At 43.5% G+C, this 18973-nt stretch overlaps 2 protein-coding genes across 4 annotated transcripts in view; both read right to left on the bottom strand.

The window, feature by feature from the left end:
* PSMA4 (proteasome 20S subunit alpha 4) overlaps positions 1-18973 on the bottom strand; it is a 132946-nt gene that overhangs the window by 38628 nt on the left and 75345 nt on the right. The window lies entirely within an intron of this gene.
* SH3TC1 (SH3 domain and tetratricopeptide repeats 1) overlaps positions 1-18973 on the bottom strand; it is a 41825-nt gene that overhangs the window by 3552 nt on the left and 19300 nt on the right. For 2 of the 3 annotated variants that reach the window (XM_077934548.1, XM_028744060.2), the window contains exons 5-15: positions 17885-18025; positions 16475-16637; positions 15349-15422; positions 12292-12496; positions 11098-11228; positions 10344-10385; positions 7809-9500; positions 6518-6698; positions 4987-5137; positions 3654-3776; positions 3333-3483 (exon numbers count right to left, since the gene is read on the bottom strand). In XM_077934548.1, the coding sequence (XP_077790674.1) occupies positions 3333-3483; positions 3654-3776; positions 4987-5137; positions 6518-6698; positions 7809-9500; positions 10344-10385; positions 11098-11228; positions 12292-12496; positions 15349-15422; positions 16475-16637; positions 17885-18025 (3054 nt within the window). The remainder of the gene's footprint in view (positions 1-3332; positions 3484-3653; positions 3777-4986; positions 5138-6517; positions 6699-7808; positions 9501-10343; positions 10386-11097; positions 11229-12291; positions 12497-15348; positions 15423-16474; positions 16638-17884; positions 18026-18973) is intronic. The other variant, XM_077934549.1, reaches the window with a different exon arrangement.

Here is an 18973-nt window from a genome sequence, read left to right as displayed (position 1 = left end):
ACGACTAAACGACTAGGTAAAGGTAAAGGTACCCCTGCCCGTACGGGCCAGTCTTGACAGACTCTAGGGTTGTGCGCCCATCTCACTCAAGAGGCCGGGGGCCAGTGCTGTCCGGAGACACGTGGCCAGCGTGACATCGCTGCTCTGGCGAGCCAGAGCCGCACACGGAACACCGCTTACCTTCCCGCTAGTAAGCGGTTCCTATTTATCTACTTGCACCCGGGGGTGCTTTCGAACTGCTAGGTTGGCAGGCGCTGGGACCAAGCAACGGGAGCGCACCCCGCCATGGGGATTCGAACCGCCGACCTTTCGATCAGCAAGTCCTAGGCGCTGAGGTTTTACCCACAGCGCCACCCGTGTCCCCCCGACTAAACAACAACAAATATTCCAACTGATCTATTGTAATTGGGTGGTAAACCAACCAAGTAGATCCATTAGCGCAATGACTTCTGGTGGCACAACACAGCTTCCCCTCCCTGTCTCTCACATGCCTCCAAATCTTTTCTGGATTTTCCCTCAACCCTCTAGAGCATATCTGGGGAGATGAAGTTTTGTTGCATAAACAGAAATCCTTGCATGAAACTACTTTGCTGGATAATGCCCATTAACTTCAAGGTTGTTGTTGTTGTTTAGTCGTTTAGTCGTGTCCGACTCTTCGTGACCCCATGGACCAGAGCACGCCAGGCACCTCTGTCCTCCACTACCTCCCGCAGTTTGGTCAAACTCATGCTGGTAACCTCAAAAACGCTATCCAACCATCTCGTCCTCTGTCGCCCCCTTCTTTCCCAGCATCAGTGTCTTCTCCAGGGAGTCTTCTCTTCTCATGAGGTGGCCAAAGTACCGGAGCCTCAGCTTCACGATCCGTCCTTCCAGTGAGCACTCAGGTCTGATTTCCTTAAGAATGGATGCATTTGATCTTCTTGCCGTCCATGGGACTCTCAAGAGTCTTCTCCAGCACCATAATTCAAAAGCATCAATTCTTCGGCGATCAGCCTTCTTTATGGTCCAGCTCTCACTTCCATACATCACTACTGGGAAGACCATGGCTTTAACTATACGGACCTTTGTTGGCAAGGTGACATCTCTACTTCTCAAGATGCTGTCTAGGCCTGTCATTGCCCTTCTCCCAAGAAGCAGGCGTCTTTTAATTTCGTGGCTGCTGTCACCATCTGCAGTGATCATGGCGCCCAAGTAAGTAAAATCTCTCACTGCCTCCATTTCTTCCCCTTCTATTTGCCAGGAGGTGATGGGACCAGTGGCCATGATCTTCGTTTTTTTGATGTTGAACTTCAGACCATATTTTGCGCTCTCCTCTTTCACCCTCATTAAAAGGTTCTTTAATTCCTCCTCACTTTCTGCCATCAAGGTTGTGTCATCTGCATATCTGAGGTTGTTGATATTTCTTCCGGCAATCTTAATTCCAGCTTGGGATTCATCCAGCCCAGCCTTTCGCATGATGTATTCTGCATATAAATTAAATAAGCAGGGAGACAAAATACAGCCTTGTCGTACTCCTTTCCCAATTTTGAACCAATCAGTTGTTCCATATCCAGTTCTAACTGTAGCTTCTTGTCCCACATAGAGATTTCTCAGGAGACAGATGAGGTGATCAGGCACTCCCATTTCTTTAAGAACTTGCCATAGTTTGCTGTGGTCGACACAGTCAAAGGCTTTTGCATAGTCAATGAAGCAGAAGTAGATGTCTTTCTGGAACTCTCTAGCTTTCTCCATAATCCAGCGCATGTTTGCAATTTGGTCTCTGGTTCCTCTGCCTCTTCTAAATCCAGCTTGCACTTCTGGGAGTTCTCGATCCACATACTGCTTGAGCCTTCCTTGTAGAATTTTAAGCATAACCTTGCTAGCGTGTGAAATGAGTGCAATTGTGCGGTAGTTGGAGCATTCTTTGGCACTGCCCTTCTTTGGGATTGGGATGTAGACTGATCTTCTCCAATCTTCTGGCCACTGCTGAGTTTTCCAAATTTGCTGGCATATTGAGTGTAGCACCTTAACAGCATCATCTTTTAAAATTTTAAATAGTTCAGCTGGAATACCATCACTTCCACTGGCCTTGTTATTTGCAGTGCTTTCTAAGGCCCATTTGACTTCACTTTCCAGGATGTCTGGCTCAAGGTCAGCAACCACACTACCTGGGGTGTACGAGGCATCCATATCTTTCTGGTATAATTCCTCTGTATATTCTTGCCACCTCTTCTTGATATCTTCTGCTTCTGTTAGGTCCTTACCACTTTTGTCCTTTATTATGGTAATCTTTGTACGAAATGTTCCTTTCATATCTCCAATTTTCTTGAACAGATCTCTGGTTCTTCCCATTCTGTTGTTTTCCTCTATTTGTTTGCATTGCTCATTTAAGAAGGCCTTCTTGTCTCTCCTTGCTGTTCTTTGGAAATCTGCATTCAATTTCCTGTATCTTTCACAATCTCCCTCGCATTTTGCTTGCCTTCTCTCCTCTGCTATTTGTAAGGCCTCGTTGGACAGCCACTTTGCTTTCTTGCATTTCCTTTTCATTGGGATGGTTTTCGTTGCTGCCTCCTGTACAATGTTACGAGCCTCCATCCATAGTTCTTCAGGCACTCTGTCCACCAAATCTAAATCCTTAAACCTGTTCCTCACTTCCACTGTGTATTCATAAGGGATTTGACTTAGATTGTATCTTACTGGCCCAGTGGTTTTTCCTACTTTCTTCAGTTTAAGCTTGAATTTTGCTATAAGAAGCTGATGATCTGAGCCACAGTCAGCTCCAGGTCTTGTTTTTGCTGACTGTATAGAGCTTCTCCATCTTTGGCTGCAGAGAATATAATCAATCTGATTTCAATGCTGCCCATCTGGTGATGTCCATGTGTAGAGTCGTCTCTTGTGTTGTTGGAAAAGAAAGCCTATCACAGAAACAACAACCAGCAGTGGTATAACAGCCGGACCACCACAAAAATGTCTGACTCCTAGAGTTCAGGAGGAAGAAGTGCACACTTTCCTTCTGGAAATCCTTCCATGACATCATGGCAGCTGCAGAGAAGGCCTTACTGCTTGCTGCAAATGCTCCAATGTCATGAGCTTACAGAACATGAATTACAGTCCTCAAAGATGATCTCAGCTGATGGGTGGACTCATATGGGGGAAAGGCAGTCTCTAAATGGGTCATCATCCACAAATAGAAGATTAGTACCCCTTCAACATGCTTTTCAACAGCTAGTTCATACATTGTTGAGTTGTAAATTTTTAAGCAACGCAGAATGCAGCGGTGTATATGTATGTCTGAATAGGCCCCAAGTGACTTTTAAAAGACTTCTATAGAGTTTTCCATATATTCTCCTTACCTAAATTGACACTGAGCATTAATGCTGTTTGTGCATACCCCAGACATTCATCATACACCTTTAGAGTTAACAGCAATCCCACCAGTTTGTTGAAGAGTCGGAGTTCAGCGTTGCTGTTCTTCGTCTTAATAGCAAGTGGTAGAGCCTTGTCCTAAAAGGAGTACAAATAACACACCAAAAACTGTTTAAAGAGTTACTGGAAAATGTGTTTTCACAAAGCATTATCACATATCACACAGCATTATCTCACATGGGTCACAACCGCAGCCTCGTCCCTCTGACCAGGAGCAGAGTTAGAAAGATTGAGAACAGAAAACCAACCCTGTAGAAAGGCACTGCTTTTTCCTTTTCCCATTCTCCATTAAAAAATATGTCTCCTGAAGCTTCAAACAATTCCATTTGCAAATTAGGATCATGAGTACACAGAGCAGCATTTTGGGCAACCTAGAGAGAGGAGGGAGGAGAGAGAGATTTCATAATTTTGGACCTCTAAAGCAACAATAGTGACTGTTTCAAACAGAAGCACTACATTGGGTAGAGAGCATCAGCCCAGCCAGAATGGCCTGTAGCCAGGACCGATGGCAGCTGCATCTGGAGGGTGTCACACTGGCTACTCCTGTAGTACATAATTCCACAAGTATTTCAATACAGTATTTCAATACAGTCAGAAAAGTATTTCAATACTTTTCTGACGTATCATGAACATAAAGCAGGAGCAGTCGCTGTGGTGGGACAGTGCCCAACAGCGGCATCACTGCTGTTTGCCTGGATGGGGTCAGGGCAGAACAGTATGAGCACCGGATTGGGTCTGGTGTGCCCATGCAGGCCTAACCTTGCTGCCATCCTGCCCTGGCCTGCCCAAGTAAGTGGCAGCAATGCCAGTATCCAAGGCGCCACCCGGCCACACCAGCTGCTCCTGCTCTAACAAATCAGAGGTGATGCCAGTATCTCTTGTCTTGTCCACAGTTCTGCTCATTGCATGCCTAGGAAACACAGGTCCAAGCACTTCTGCCTTTGTCCTGCTGTTTTACTCCAGGAAACACACTCTGGCACTAAATTGGAACAAGTGTCAATCTGGATAAAACCCAAGTGACATTTGCTCCAGTTCAGTGGCAAACATCAGGTTTCCCCGAGGGAAAGTGGCAGGGCAAGAGAAAGTGTGGATGAGCCCCTTGTCCCTGAGGCCCACCTGAACACCAGAGTCCCCTTCCAAAACTTCAGTTTCCTCTACTCTGTTATCCAATACTTTTACAGGTGATCTCACAGAACTTGCCTCTTGTTTATGGGAGGATGCGAAGATACCTTTTAAAACAGCTGCACATCCATCCACTTGGACTAAGGCTCAAACATACATAGCATTTCAAAAGCTTGCAAATATCTCAGTATGACGACGTCTCTTTGCAGATCACTCATGCCCCATGTATGTGGCATCACTTGTTCTCTCCCTTTGCTTTCTAATCAGATTAACATGTTCCTAATTTATATGCTCCAGATTGAGTTAGACAGTTGTTCTATCACTGAGGTAAAATAACAGAAGACAAAGATGACATTAAAGTGTATTTTTAACCTATGCAATCTCTTCTTGACCCAGCTATCCTTGCATCCTCCTTGCATCCCATCACAGCTTCAGTTCCCAAGGCATCATTCATCTTACCTGGATATAAAGATCTACAAGCTCGTTCTGCCTCAATTTGTAATATATCTTTCCTGCCTGAAGCCAAGCCTGTGCCTCTCTCTCTTTTGCTTGAAGATCAATGAATATCCCAAGGCTTATTTTAGTGTACTCCAGGGCAGATCTGTACGCCCTAAAAGAAATCACTCAGAGTAAGGAAAGGAAACACCTGCCCCCACTAACACCGTTTGCCACTTTGTTTTCAAGGAAGCTTCTTCCAGCTACCACATACGATTATTGCCAAAGTCACCGCGGACCATCATAATATATCCATTGGTTGCTTTAATACTGTCGGTTCATGGTGCAAATAAAACAAAAACACCTTTCAACTAATAATTTACTTGAAGCTTAAAATGAAATATCAGGTGACTATTTATCAGTCATTAGACTAGGACAGTGGTGGCTCTGTGTGTGTGTGTGTGTGTGTGTGTGTGTGTGTGTGTGTGCCATTTTCTCTTCCAAAACATCCTGGGCCAGCCCTGAGGATGGCTGTGTGCATGGAGGGAAGGCTAACCAACTGCGCAAGTTTCCCTTATGACTTCCTGTCCGTAGTGGTCAAGCCATCCACCAGGAGCAGTGATGAATGGGGCTTGTCCTTGTGGCAATGTTGTGTCTGAGTGCATGTGGTCCCCCACGTGGCAGCCATTCACTTATTTAAGAGACAGACTGCAGACCTAAACATGCTCCCTACCCTGATTATTCCATTTTCTGGCATGAGAAACAGGATTTGCTTCTTATCAATGGCATACCATTTCCCAAAACAGAATAACAGAAAGAAATGGCGCTTGCTACACAAGTCATGGAAGCTGTAGTTCAGCAACGCCTGGCATACTGGGAGTCAGCAATTGTTTTCTGACTCCAGTTTCTATCCAAGCTAGATTCAGGCCCCTGTAGCGCTTGCCTCTCCTTTGAGTCTGACTTAACAGGGCACTGAAGTTCTTTTCCAATTGTGGCCCAGTGGCAGGGCTGCACCGGCATCTTTAGTTGCTGCCTCTCTGCACCTCAGTGCTGCTGCAGCTAAGAGCATCAAAATAATATGAAATAAAATGGGTAAGCTACAAAAAACTAAGAGACAAAGAATAAAACATCCAAGCACTCTGTGCAACAGCTTTACAGGGCTAACAGATAGTCTGTTGCAGCTGTTACATATCCACTTGAGAAAGAGGCTGCACAAGCTCTAGGGCAGATCCACGTGCTGACCTCCAGAGGTTTGGAATTGCAACTCCTTTTAGCCCCTGCTAATTGTAGTCCAAACACTGTTGTAGTCCAAAAGCTCTGGACAGTGCCAGGCTGGTGAAGGCTGTTCTAGGCCAAACAGAAGCTCTTTGCATTAGTTTCAGTTTTCTTGCATAAAGCTCTAGCACGAGGTGCAAAGCAGCTTTCCCACGAGTGGAAGGTGGCTTTTGCATGCAGAAGGGCACCTTTGGGTCTGGCTCATTGACATAAAACTAGCAATGTAACTAAAAAGCTTTCAGTTTGAGACAAATCAGCTCCCCCAACTGCCTCTTCTTACCTTTCTGTGCCTAAAGATAGATACAGCTGACTGATCGTTTCCAATATCTGTCCCTCCATGACTTTGTCAGATATTTTCCTAACTAAGGAGAGTAGATACTCATTGTAGATGACACACAGAGCTTCATCTGGAAGAACTGTACTGTAGAACTGACACAGATGCTGAACGGCCTGGAGCTGCCCTATAAAGAAAAGGGAACAAATGATTTAATGGAACATGCTGGTTCCAAGGGACCACACTGCTTTTGTAAGGCCACTGCATAGAGATAGGGCTTGGATTCCCCATGACTTCCTCAGAGTAATTTCTAATAGACTGAACTCATGTTTCATACAAAAGGACTCCCTGGCTTATTGAGACTGATGAATTAGACAAATAAAAAAAATGCTGCATTTTTTATCCACTGATCTATAATTACTTTCATTCTAAGAATCTTGATCACCCAGCTGAAGTGGCCAACACATACATGGGCAAGCTGTCATTCTGTCACTCCCAAAGGGAATTGTACAGAAAAAAATGGTGTTTATGGCAACAAACAAACAAAACACACACACACAAACACACACACACACACCTGCCCCACTCAAGGCTGTGGGTGGCTAGATAACCAAATTGTTAAAAAGGAAATGCATTTTTTTTACCAGATGGAGGCAGTGCTGCAGCCCTCACATACCTTGTAAAGCAGTGATGGCCAAACTAGGCCCTCCAGCTGTTTTGGGACTACAACTCCCATCATCCCTAGCTAACAGGACCAGTGATCAGGGATGATGGGAACTGTAGTTCCAAAACAGCTGGAGGGCCAAGTTTGGCCGTCTCTGTCGTAAAGAGATCAACAGGACTGCAGATTCTGAAAAGGACTCATGATCTGATCCACGTCACAATGCACCTTGATTGGACCAGGTGTTGGCTTAGGAATCCCAGCTTCTGAAGGTTCTTCCCCCTTCCCTAATTTGGGGTTTGATAGAAAGTGGCGGCTTTTATCACCTCACCCTAGTATTTACATCCATTGCTGGTTCCAGCTCATTATAACAAATGAAGAATTTGGAGGTAGCAATCTCTGTACTGAGAAGCTTTTTCTAGTAGGATGAGGGAAGGGACACAGGGAAGTCCATTGATAATTATGACAAAGAATGAACAAGCTAATTCAAGAGTAGCAAATGAGTTTACAAAGGAAATAAGGGACCCAACTTTTCTCATATTTCCCTGTGCAGAGATAGCTTCTCATCTTAGCATCTGCAACGGTGGCCCTGAAATACAAGTTACCCCAGTTTTGAAAGCAAGATAATATACATACCTTCCAAATGGTTTGCTTCCATTGCTACCAAAAATGCCCATTCAAAACAACATCTCCCTTTATCTTTATAAATTCCACTGGCATAGTAGCATCCCAGCCTGAGAAGGATGTATATAAAATCTCTGCCACACTCAACACTTGGCAGTTCAGAAAACAGTGTTACTGCTTTAATTAAGAAACTCTCTCCAAGACTTCTGGCAGCTGAATGCAGACAAAGAATCCCAAGGTTGGCCAAAGCCACAGCCTGATTATGTACTATTCCCATCTCTCTTGAAATGCTCAGGGCTTTATAGTAGCTTTCAGCTGCCTGCTTTGTATCATTCATTCTCTTTAAAACAATGGCAATCATGTTATAAACAATACCTAACTGCTGATGACTGCTCTGTGTAGACTCTACTACAGCATTTAAAATGTCCAGAGCCACTGTGTTTTGTTGGTGGAGAATATACAGCCAACTGAGGAAGACTAAATGACCAATAAGTTCTTCACTGCTTGAATGTGCATTTGTATCTAGTGCCTTCTCCATGTAGTCGATTGCTTTTCCGTACTGTTTGTGGTGGCTATATAGTAGAGAGAGATAGCAACAAACCATGCTGCACAACTTTGGGTGTTCTTTGCTGGTCTCTAGCAAATGGAGTACTTGTCTGAGATAATATGCAGTCTGGGAGGGATGACTTTGTCCCACAGTTTTCAAACAATGGACTTTGGGAGCATTTTTAAATACTAAGTCAATGCTTCTGAATAACTCCAACAAAGTACATGAGCTGCAAGAAGAGGCGACCTTAACACAGCTTAGCACAAGGTGGGGCAAACACTTCTCACTGTAGAGTGGACCTAGCTTAAAATAGCAATCAACTGACAATGAGCCATTTTGTAAACCCAAGGCATTACTCAGAAGCTGCAGCCTTTCTAGGAATGGCAGGGCTTCTTCACCCTGGCAAAAGTTCAGATAGTGCTTTGCTAGCAGGAAGCATGCTCTAGCTTCTGCATACTTGCTTTGACTCAGCACTGCCCTTTTTAAAGCATACTTCAGAATATCTGATTCCATTCTGGTGCTGCTGATATAGTTGGGAATTCCCATAAGCAAAGAAGCAACCTTTTCAAAAAAGCAAGCACACTTTTCCTTGTTCTTTTGTTTCAGGTAGATACCAGTTAGATTTGTATAAAGAGAAGCTATAAGGAAGAGGTCACTAAAATCTCCCTGTGTTGTTGCCAAAGCTTCTTCAAAATAAACCCGAGCTTGAGAAAGCTTGAACTTCCGGACACTCATTCTCCCCAGGAGATAGCAGAGTCGCGCCAAAGCCCTTGGCAGACTTGCCCGTTTGGCTGCTTCCCTTGCCAGTACAAAATAATCAACCAGATCTTCCTCGCTGGCATAGCCATGGAATAGGGTGCTAAGAAAGGAAAATGAGAGGTCATATATGCTTTTGAAACTGCTCTCATATCCTTTGCAGTTCAGAAACAACAGTAAGGAATCAAGGATTTCTGGCCCACAAACTCCATCATCTGGGCATATGCAGAAGTGTGGATCCTGGGATTTAGAAGGCATCTCCTCATCTGAAGCAGAGAATGGCCTTTTCTGGTCCTTGACCTCTTCCCTGTGCAACTGTAAGCTTCTCGCTTTCATCAGGGAATGCACCATATTGTCTTTCATTGTGCCAGAATGCTTGTTAAGGAAGGAATGTGACATCTCTGAAATACAAAAGACAGAGAATCGCAGGAAGTAAGGGAAACATAAGTCATAAGAATTCATTGTGATAAATGCCCAGGTCTAATTACCAGGTCAGAAATCCGTTTATGAACCATGTATGAGAGAGAGGGCCTTCCATAGGCAAAGCAGAGCAAGGGTACATGTGGGCCGGAGGTACTTCATATATATATAGATCACAAGCAACATCCAATAACATTCTCAGAGCACTTACAGCAGAAGACCTGTTTATGGGACATTTATCCTGATTTGTCTGCAGAGAGATTAGACAATGTTTGCTCTTTAATGAGCATTCATTCTGATTTGTTTGTGGGGAGACTAGAGGGTGTTGCATACAAGCAAGTGCTATCTCAAATGTCACATTGCATTTCTCTGTCACTTTCTTTTTTGCAAGAAGTCTGATATTTTGGGAAAGTGGCTTGTTGTGTAAGACATTGCAATCAACCTGGAATTTGCCCGTATGGAACTGAATCCCACCTGAAAATAGCAACAGAAATAATAAGATCAGGTCTGGTCCAAAGCAGCCAGCACCTGCTCAACGAACGGCAAAATCTGCTTTTCAGAGGAAAAAGTAAACTGCATTACATTGTTGATATACATTTATCTCATTGCACAAGAAGAAATATCAAGAACTACAAGAAAAACATTGGACCAAAGTAGGGAAGACAGAGGAAAGAGCGGACAGGATTCCAGTCAGGGCACCAGGAAAGGCTTGAACTGCTTCCTGCAGGGCCTTTCCCACAGTCCAATGCAGCTGTTTGCACTTTGAAAAGGTCGGGGTGCGGGGAGATGCACATATTGATATTCCCTCTGCTTTGCCCTTTTACCTCGCTCGGTAGATTTCTCCAATTCAAAATCTTCCTGGCCATCTGATAATAGAAGGAAAAACATTTAAGCCACTCCATCGCTGTAGTTATTGCAGAGAATGGAACTACACAAAATATCCAATGTGAACACAATCCTTTTCATTAAATCCACCTGGTCATTTTCTGGTGTATTAAGTACAACCCTGGATCACAATAGCCCTATTGCATATATTTTGTAAATAAGAATCTGAAATTTCACGGAATGAAGCCAGTAGAAATAGTAATTGATTTGTGGTGAGCTGAAGGAACAGGAGCAAGGCAGAATATGAATTCTGAACAACTTGCTCATGATGTCAAGTCTTAACAGCTGCTGTAATGAAAATGAAATCATTGGATTCATGTTGTTTGATGTGATATTTTTGCAAAAAGAAGCCACTAGGAAGGCTGAAAGGTCAAAGCCAGGAGACAGCAGTTTTTATATTTAATGAGGATTTTATCCTTATTGTATATTAATTGGCATATGGATGGTTTTTGTCTTTATACTTGGATGTTTTGCGAAAAATAATTTTTTGGGGTTAACTGTAATAGACTTTAGCTTTCTCCAGAATAACTCAAGTTATTGAATCTGAAAGTTGATACAGTTAAGTTGTTCTGAGCTCAGTGAGACTTAAACAATATTACTGGATATTCCACATTGGCATTTTATTGGATATTCCACAGCACAAAATGAAAGGTGTGGACATGCAGATAAGAACACAACACTGGAGTTGCTTACCTAATTGATATAAATTGCAAATGTTATAATGTGATGTTTGTCCCAAGAGATTCACCACATTTTCTTCCAAAAGGGCAGTTTCTTCTGCAGAAATAGAATGCTCCTCTTCAAAGAAAGCCAGGCATGGTGGTCTGAAGGAAGCACACGACACAGAGGAGTTAGGACAGAGGTAGGCAACCTAAGGCCCACGGGGGTCGTTTAAGCAGCCCCTGAGCTGCCCCCAAAACGAAAGGCAGGAAGTGAGCAAACACAATGATGAATTTAGGGTGTTTAAAATGTGAAATTGCACATGCTCAGAGTGTCTTATTTTTGCATGTCAAGGTTGGCAAAAAATAAAAATAAATGGGGGAGGATTTGCTGGGACTTGTGAAACTGTGAAAGATACTACAATACTTATTTTGTGGTTGCTTGTTTCATGTGTTCCTGGGGGAGGCTATTTTGGGAATGGTGCCTGAGCCCTCAACTACCTTAATCTGTCCTTGGCTATGAACAAGAGGAGCAGTCAAACAAGGGGAACAAACTTATACATTTGGCCTTCAGAAAGTAGAGGCTGTCAGAAAGGAAGAAAGTGAATGGGGCAGAGTGTTGTGCTGGGTCTTGAAGATGCTATTTCGGCTGTGGAAGCCCTAAGCATGCAACAAGAGCACCAAACCCAAACCCAGGGATAATGATCCTGCATCTCGCATACTGCACTGCTTTGAGCTAACCTGTCAGTTCTGTGCTTGAAGGCTTCCAGTCTCAACTGCCACTTGGAAATAGCTATTATTCCAAAATTCTCTCTAGTTTTCCTCAAGTAAACATACCTAGTGGGCATAGCCGGGGGGGGGGGGGCAGAGGGGCAGCTGCTCCCCCCAAATCAAGTAAATCAATAAACATACTTAACTAACTGAGGTTTTGCCCCCCCCCCCAACATGAAGCCTGCTCCCCACTAACATAAATCCTGGCTACGCCCATGAATGGAAGTCACTTCTAGCCTTTGAGAGCAGTAGGTATAACTGGAGAACAGAATATTCCTGTGTCTATTACAATATAGTTAGCTAGAAAGCTTTTGAGTTCTATGTTCTAATGCCCAAACTTGGAGTAAAAGATGTGCATTCATGACCTCCGATGCACAGCAGTAGAAACATTCCTAAAAGTGGAATTTGTTGGTGGATAGAGTAACTGCCTGGCTTTATGGTCATCCATAGTACTTACTCTGCTGCAGTCGTCTCGAAGTCATCAGGTTTGACATGGCTACTCTGCACAAAACCAACTTGGCCAGTGGGGGCATGTCTTCCCACAAACCACTTCATGCATTTCATAAAGTAGCCAATAATTTCAATTCTGTCTCCTTTCTGGAAGCCAATTTCCTCAGGCACAGCACTTTCGTGGCTAACAATTGCTACAGAAAATCCTGTGGCTGAATAACAAAGAATTGGAAAATACAGTAACTTATTTAAAATAAGGTATCAAGGCAATATGTTGTCAACATCATTACTTTTAGTATTACAAGTCACATGAGAAATAAGAGTAAATAGATTTTGATGTAACAAAGAGGAAAGAGGTGATTTAGTTGGGTTGAGTGGGACTTGCTGCATGCCATAATTGGATGCTGAAGGTGACTAATAATAATAATAATAATAATAATAATAATAATAATAATAATAATTTATTATTTATTATTTATACCCTGCCCACCTGGCTGGGTTTCCCCAGCCACTCTAGTATCAGCACAGCCATTCTCAGTTACAGCAAACAGTAGCATTTGCAGGTGGTGAGAAGGGACTCACAGTAATGATAAGTAGGGATCCCCCTGCCCCAATGTAGACTAAAGTAGTTACTCACACCAGCAACAACAGCCCATATATCAGAGATAAAAACACAGAGACCAGACCCTCCAACAAACCCAGAAGTCAACTTTGTTCCCGTATCTACTTAGGCAACACTATTAAAAGACCCCAAAATGTCAGCTAACACACCCAGGATTCATTCACCTGCTCATCTTCCTATATGATCTAAGTGATTTGATTCCCCTCCCCATTCTCAGCAGCACAATGTTCCTGAGCTGTTCTAAGTTAGGTGTTGTTTGGAGATGGCTGGGAGAGAGGAATTGTCTGGTTTTACAGGACATTTGGCACATGCACGCACCCTATTCAGAGAACTAAGAAGCCTCAAATTGTTTTAATTCTTACAAATCCTGCAGAATTCTCTTAAATCAGAATTGTGCAAATGTATTGTTTAAAAGCCAAGCAAGCTGCGGTTTAATGCTAGAAACTTAGAGCTTGTCCAGACTTCCTTTCATGCCATGTTTCTCGCTTTAAAGCTCCTTGTCTGAGCACTCGTGCCCCCCCCCCGTGCTTTCCCCGCGAAAACCCAAATGGCAACCTCCAGAAAATGTCAAATGGCAAACTGCAGAAAACCCAAATTGCCATTTGTTCTGATTCAGCATTAAAGAACAGGTTTTCCTGAGGAGAGTGAGGGATGGGTGATTACGGGGAGGGACAAAACATAAATAAAACAAAAGACAGAGGATATTTTCTCCAGTGATGTGGATAGCAAGCAGGGGAATAACAATTAATTTCGAGAGTGAAAAATGGGAGCGTGTGGACCCTCATGTATCAATCAGGCACCAATAATATTGGATCTGAATGACCCATTTGTGAGATTATGTTCCCATCTGAATCAGGACACAGCCTAGGACTGGTTAGGGCCAGTTCAGCCTTGAAGCTCACTGTGTGACTTGGACAATAGTACCTCAAAACCTGAGGGTTGCTATGAGAAGAAGTGGAAGGGGGAGAACCAAGCAATGATAGATGACAGACAGACAACAAAACTCTATAAATATGCAACACACCAACACAAAGTATAAAACACCCAAGCCAGCTTTGCAGCGTTGACACAGGGCTTATTCACACTTCCACTTGCCATGATACTTTCCCCGGGAAAACCTGCAGTTTACTGCTGAATGGGAACAAACACAACTGGGTTTTCTGTGATTGCCATTTGTTCTGGTTTATTGCTAAAGAGTGGATTTCCTGGGGGAAAGCAGTGGGGCAAAGGCAATCCTATGATAAACAATGATGCAACATGGCTGGTTGTCCTGGGCAAACTGGTCTCAAAGCATAGGCATTGCCACAAGGTCAAATTCCCAACTTTTTATTTTTTATTTAATCTTTATTGATTTTATGCAATGAATCACAGTTGTAACTCTCCATCAGTAGTGTAAATAAAAGAAGTAAAAAAACATTGGGAATAAGGTAAATTTATTCCTGTATTGAGACTTCCCTCCTTCCCAACCTGGGCTCTCTACATTTCTATATCAACTGCATATTAAACAGCATCTATTTTGCAGTTATCCAATACGTCCAAGAATTATATCACATTGCAGGAGTCATTCAAAGCCTGCCAAAGATTTCACATGTTTACAGTGATCTTTTAAATATCGTCTGTATTTATCCCATTCTCTGTTAAATTGTTGATCTTCTTGATTTCTAGCTTTCCCTGTCAATCTTGCCATCTCAGCATACTCAGATAATTTCGTCTGCCATTCCGTTTTTGCAGTATAAATTCCCAGCTTACCAGCGAGCCCAGTTTGCAGCAGCACACAGTGCTAGGAGGGACCACAGTCTTTCCCCATATGGTTTGCCTGGCTGTGGGGAAGGGGCTTCCCAAACCAGGGAACCAATCAGAGACAGGGCTCTGGCTTCTCTGGGCAGCGCCTGGGAGTGGAGCTGATTGAGACTCCCTTGGTCAGTCTGCTCCCAGGGCGGAAAAGGAGGCCCACGCCTGCTCTCCCCACCCACCACTTTCTTCTGTAGTATAGTCTCCTTTTACAGGGGAATCCCACCTCCAGCATTGCTATGGACACAGCTGGTTGCTGATTCTCAAGGCCTGAGAGGATTTTTTTTACCAGCAGATGGATTGGCTATGGTTCTGTGGGGTTTTCCCCTACCTCATAAAAGTAAAGGGACCCCTGACCATTAGGTCCAGTCGTGGCCGACTCTGGGGTTGCGGCGCTCATCTCGCTTTACTGGCCGAGGGAGCCGGTGTACAGCTTCTGGGTCATGTGGCCAGAATGACTAAGCCACTTCTGGTAAACCAGAGCAGCGCAGAGAAATGCCATTTACCTTCCCGCCTGAGCGGTACCTATTTATCTACTTGCACTTTGATGTGCTTTCGAACTGCAAGGCACAAAATGGAGTTTTCTCATTTCCGTTCTTGTCACAACTCATCAGAACTATTACAACTTCTGTCTTAATAGCAGTTACTTACCTATTTGATCTGTGGCTGCAGATTCATTTCTTACAGCAAAATCAGCAGAGTCTGTGTTTTCTTTCAGAAACCATCTAGCATGGGAAAGGTTCAAGGAAATTAGCTTGGCCTGCCATAACAGTAATAGCAATTTTAACATCAGGTCAATTTCAATGCTCATTTGGTTATAAGAAAGGAAAACTGCACCAAAGGCAGAAATGTAGAGAAATGATGGAGCATATTAATACAGTTTCCTGGTGATGCAAAACACCACAGTTCAAGGCACACTTAACTCTGCTGGATTGTGGCTGCTTATATATATTATCTAACTGCTGTTGCTAAATTTAGATTTGCAAGAGAGCTATGTTAAAATATTCACTGTGAAATGTTACACTTAGTTTTTAGCATATAAAGCTGATAACCTAAAGCCCTACGCACTATTCTATACAGTATAGCAATGTTTATTCCAAATGGAAAATGGCAGAGCTTTCAAGACCGCTCATTTCATCATCGGAAGCCATCAATTAAAAAAGCAAAGCAACATCAGGGCTATGCAAAACTATTCCCTGTTGCATTCAGTGAATTCTTGAGATGGCATTTGGAACATGCTTGCAAGCCATGCTTGTCTGCAGTGAGTGACCACACATGGAAGGCTGTGCATTCAGAAGGAAGGTGGAATTCTGCGCTCTTCATGCTGGTGCTGCATGCATGGCCAAGAGTCATGTGTCAACGTGGAAGGGCCCACGTGATCCTACTGCTGCCCTCAAACATTCATTGAACAAATCCAGGGTGTCTGTGTCTTCTGAACACCTCTGCCGTTGCACACTCTTTTCATATGCTTGTTTTGTATGGTAAGCTGGCCAATCTTTTTCTTTTTCTTTTTTTAGACAAATGGCTATATTTTGTGTGCAGGTTGGATATGGCATACGTTCAAGGAGATAACAATTCCTGCCATGCATAGAAAATGCTGTCACTTTCACTAGACATCAAAACATTTAAATATTAATCCTTCTCCATCTGCTGTAAAACTGGGAGGAAATTATGAAGAAATGAGCATGTACTTTTATTACAGAACAGCCATTTGGTGTATATTTGCAAGTACACATGCACACACAGGTGGAACTGAAAGTTAAGTTCAGAGACCTACTGATGGAACGGGATCAGGGGCTCTGGCAAGCCCTTAGCGAGGTTTCCCCCCCTTTCTTCAGGAGCTTTCTCAGTAGCGGACCAATTCAGCTGGTGAATTCCGACTCCAGCGTCTGCAGCTCTTCTCTCACTTACGTTTTCATTATGATATACAAAGAAGGTACCTTAAGAAAAAAGCTGTATTTGAAAACATATCAAGTATTTTTGCAGTCATTTTAACATGAGCCACATAAAATGAACCCCAAATGAGCCAACCCAGACCCTGTGGGAGGGGCGTTTCTCTCTCTGAAACATGAAGTACACTCTGACCATTGTCTTTTCTTTTATGTTTGATGCTGTTAAATCAAATAAGGGGTGGTGGTGAAGGTTTTATGGTCGCATTTGCAGGGGGTTGGACTAGATGACCTTTGGTGGACCCCTTCCAACTCTACAATTCTATGATTCTGTGGTTCTATGGGTTGTTGGTTTATTTGGTGTGGGGTGTGTGTGTGATCCTGATGTATATTGTGCTCTAGAAGGCTTAGTTTGGTCAGAATCAAGTATATGCTTCCAGAGTTAATGCTAAATACATTAAAGGTAAAAGAACGCCTGACCATTAGGTCCAGTCACAGACGACTCTGGGGTTGCGGCACTCATCTCGCTTTATTGGCCGAGGGAGCCGGCGTACAGCTTCTAGGTCATGTGGCCAGCATGATTAAGCCGCTTCTGGCGAACCAGAGCAGCGCATGGAAACGCCATTCACCTTTCCGCCGGAGCGGTACCTATTTATCTACTTGCACTTTGACGGGCTTTCGAACTGCTAGGTTGGCAGGAGCAGGGACCGAGCAACGGGAGCTCACCCCGTCGTGGGGATTCAAACCGCCAACCTTCTGATCGGCAAGTTCTAGGCTCTGTGGTTTAACCCACAGCGCCACCTGCGTAAATACATTACTTCTGGGTAAATGAGCCACCATAGCCACTAGAGGGCCGTGAAAATTTGTATCCCAGGCTCTTTAGACTCATCTGTTGTTGTTAGTCGTGTCCGACTCTTCGTGACCCCATGGAGCAGAGCACGCCAGGCACTCCTGTCTTCCACTACTCATGTACTATCTGAAACCAATGGGGTGCACTGGTTGCTGGATGTGAAATATATTGGCATTATTTTTAGCTCTCCCACCCCACTATCAAGTCCTGGGCAAACAGGGGTTTCAGGAAAACCAGTCAGGGAAATGTTTCCCCCCTTTTCCCACTAACCCCCTTGCCCTGAAGAGTTGGACCCCTGGCTGGAAGCTCCTCCTTCTGCTGAGAGGGGCCCCCACACCGTGGCATTTTGTAATATGGAATATTCAACATTTGTTCCCAAAGATCATCATGTAATTTAACTCCATGAATATTTAGTATTTCCGGACAATTACTAATACAAAATCAGTACCTTCTTGAATTAATAGGCCTCTGTATATCATACCAAGACATTCCTCATCAAGACTAACATCAATTCCAACTGATTCCTCTGATGAAGAGAGCCAGAAATAATCATCTAGCAACAGATTCTCCATACAATGATTTAAAAAACCTGCCGAAGAAATTTTTCAGTGTAAGTGGGTTTTTTTTTAAAGTCCCTTTTTCATAAAGCCGGTAATAGCAGAAACAAGGGCAGGTAACAAGGTGTAGCTGACCTGTGAGTAGTTCCAAGATCACGGTTTTAGATTGCTGTTTTTTTTATTGAAATGCATCTTATCATTTTGTAACAGTTTTATGTGAACTGTCTTGCGAGATCTTTGCCTTAAAAGGTGGCCTAGAAATAAAATATCCTGGCCAGGGCATGTTTTCGCTGGGAATAAGATTGATAATGTTTTTTTCTAATCTGCATAGTGTTTGTGTCTGCTATAACCTTTTGGAAGCAAAGACAGCAAAGGTTATTTGAACCCATTTCATCCATAAACTACTAATTCTGCCCACCCTCAATGATATGAACCCTTTAGGGGGCTGATTTTGAAAACTAGGGCAAGAGGGCTGTGCATGTCACCTACTTTTTATGCATTTCTGAATTCAGTTCATTTGTCGTAACAGAGATGAAACAAACTTTTTAAAACTAAAGAAAAAGGACTTGAAAGCAAGCATGGGGAATAAAAACTATTTGCTCTATGCTCTGGTAACCTCAAAGTTAGATTACCGCAGCATGTTATACGTAGGGCTGCCTCTGAAGATGGTTCAGAAACTTCAGCTGGTGCAGAATTTGGCAGCCAGATTGATTACTGGGGCAAAATGGTTCAGGCACATTACACCGATCCTGGCTGGACTACAGTAGCTGACAATTAGTTTTTGGGCCCAATTCAAAGTGCTGGTTCTGACCTATAAAGGCTTAAAATGGCTCAGGACCACAATACCTCAAGGACTGCCTCTTTCCATATGAATCTACCTGGACCCTGAGATCATCATCTGAGACCCTCCTTCACGTGCTTCCTGCACGAGAGGTCCGGAGGGTGGCAACGTGAGAACAGGGCCTTCTCTGCAGTGGCTC

Source organism: Podarcis muralis, chromosome 9 (assembly GCF_964188315.1).
Source record: "Podarcis muralis chromosome 9, rPodMur119.hap1.1, whole genome shotgun sequence".
NCBI classification, from domain to species: Eukaryota; Metazoa; Chordata; class Lepidosauria; order Squamata; family Lacertidae; genus Podarcis; species Podarcis muralis.
The sequence above is the reverse complement of the archived record's forward strand: the minus strand, read 5'-3'. Positions and strand labels throughout refer to the sequence as shown.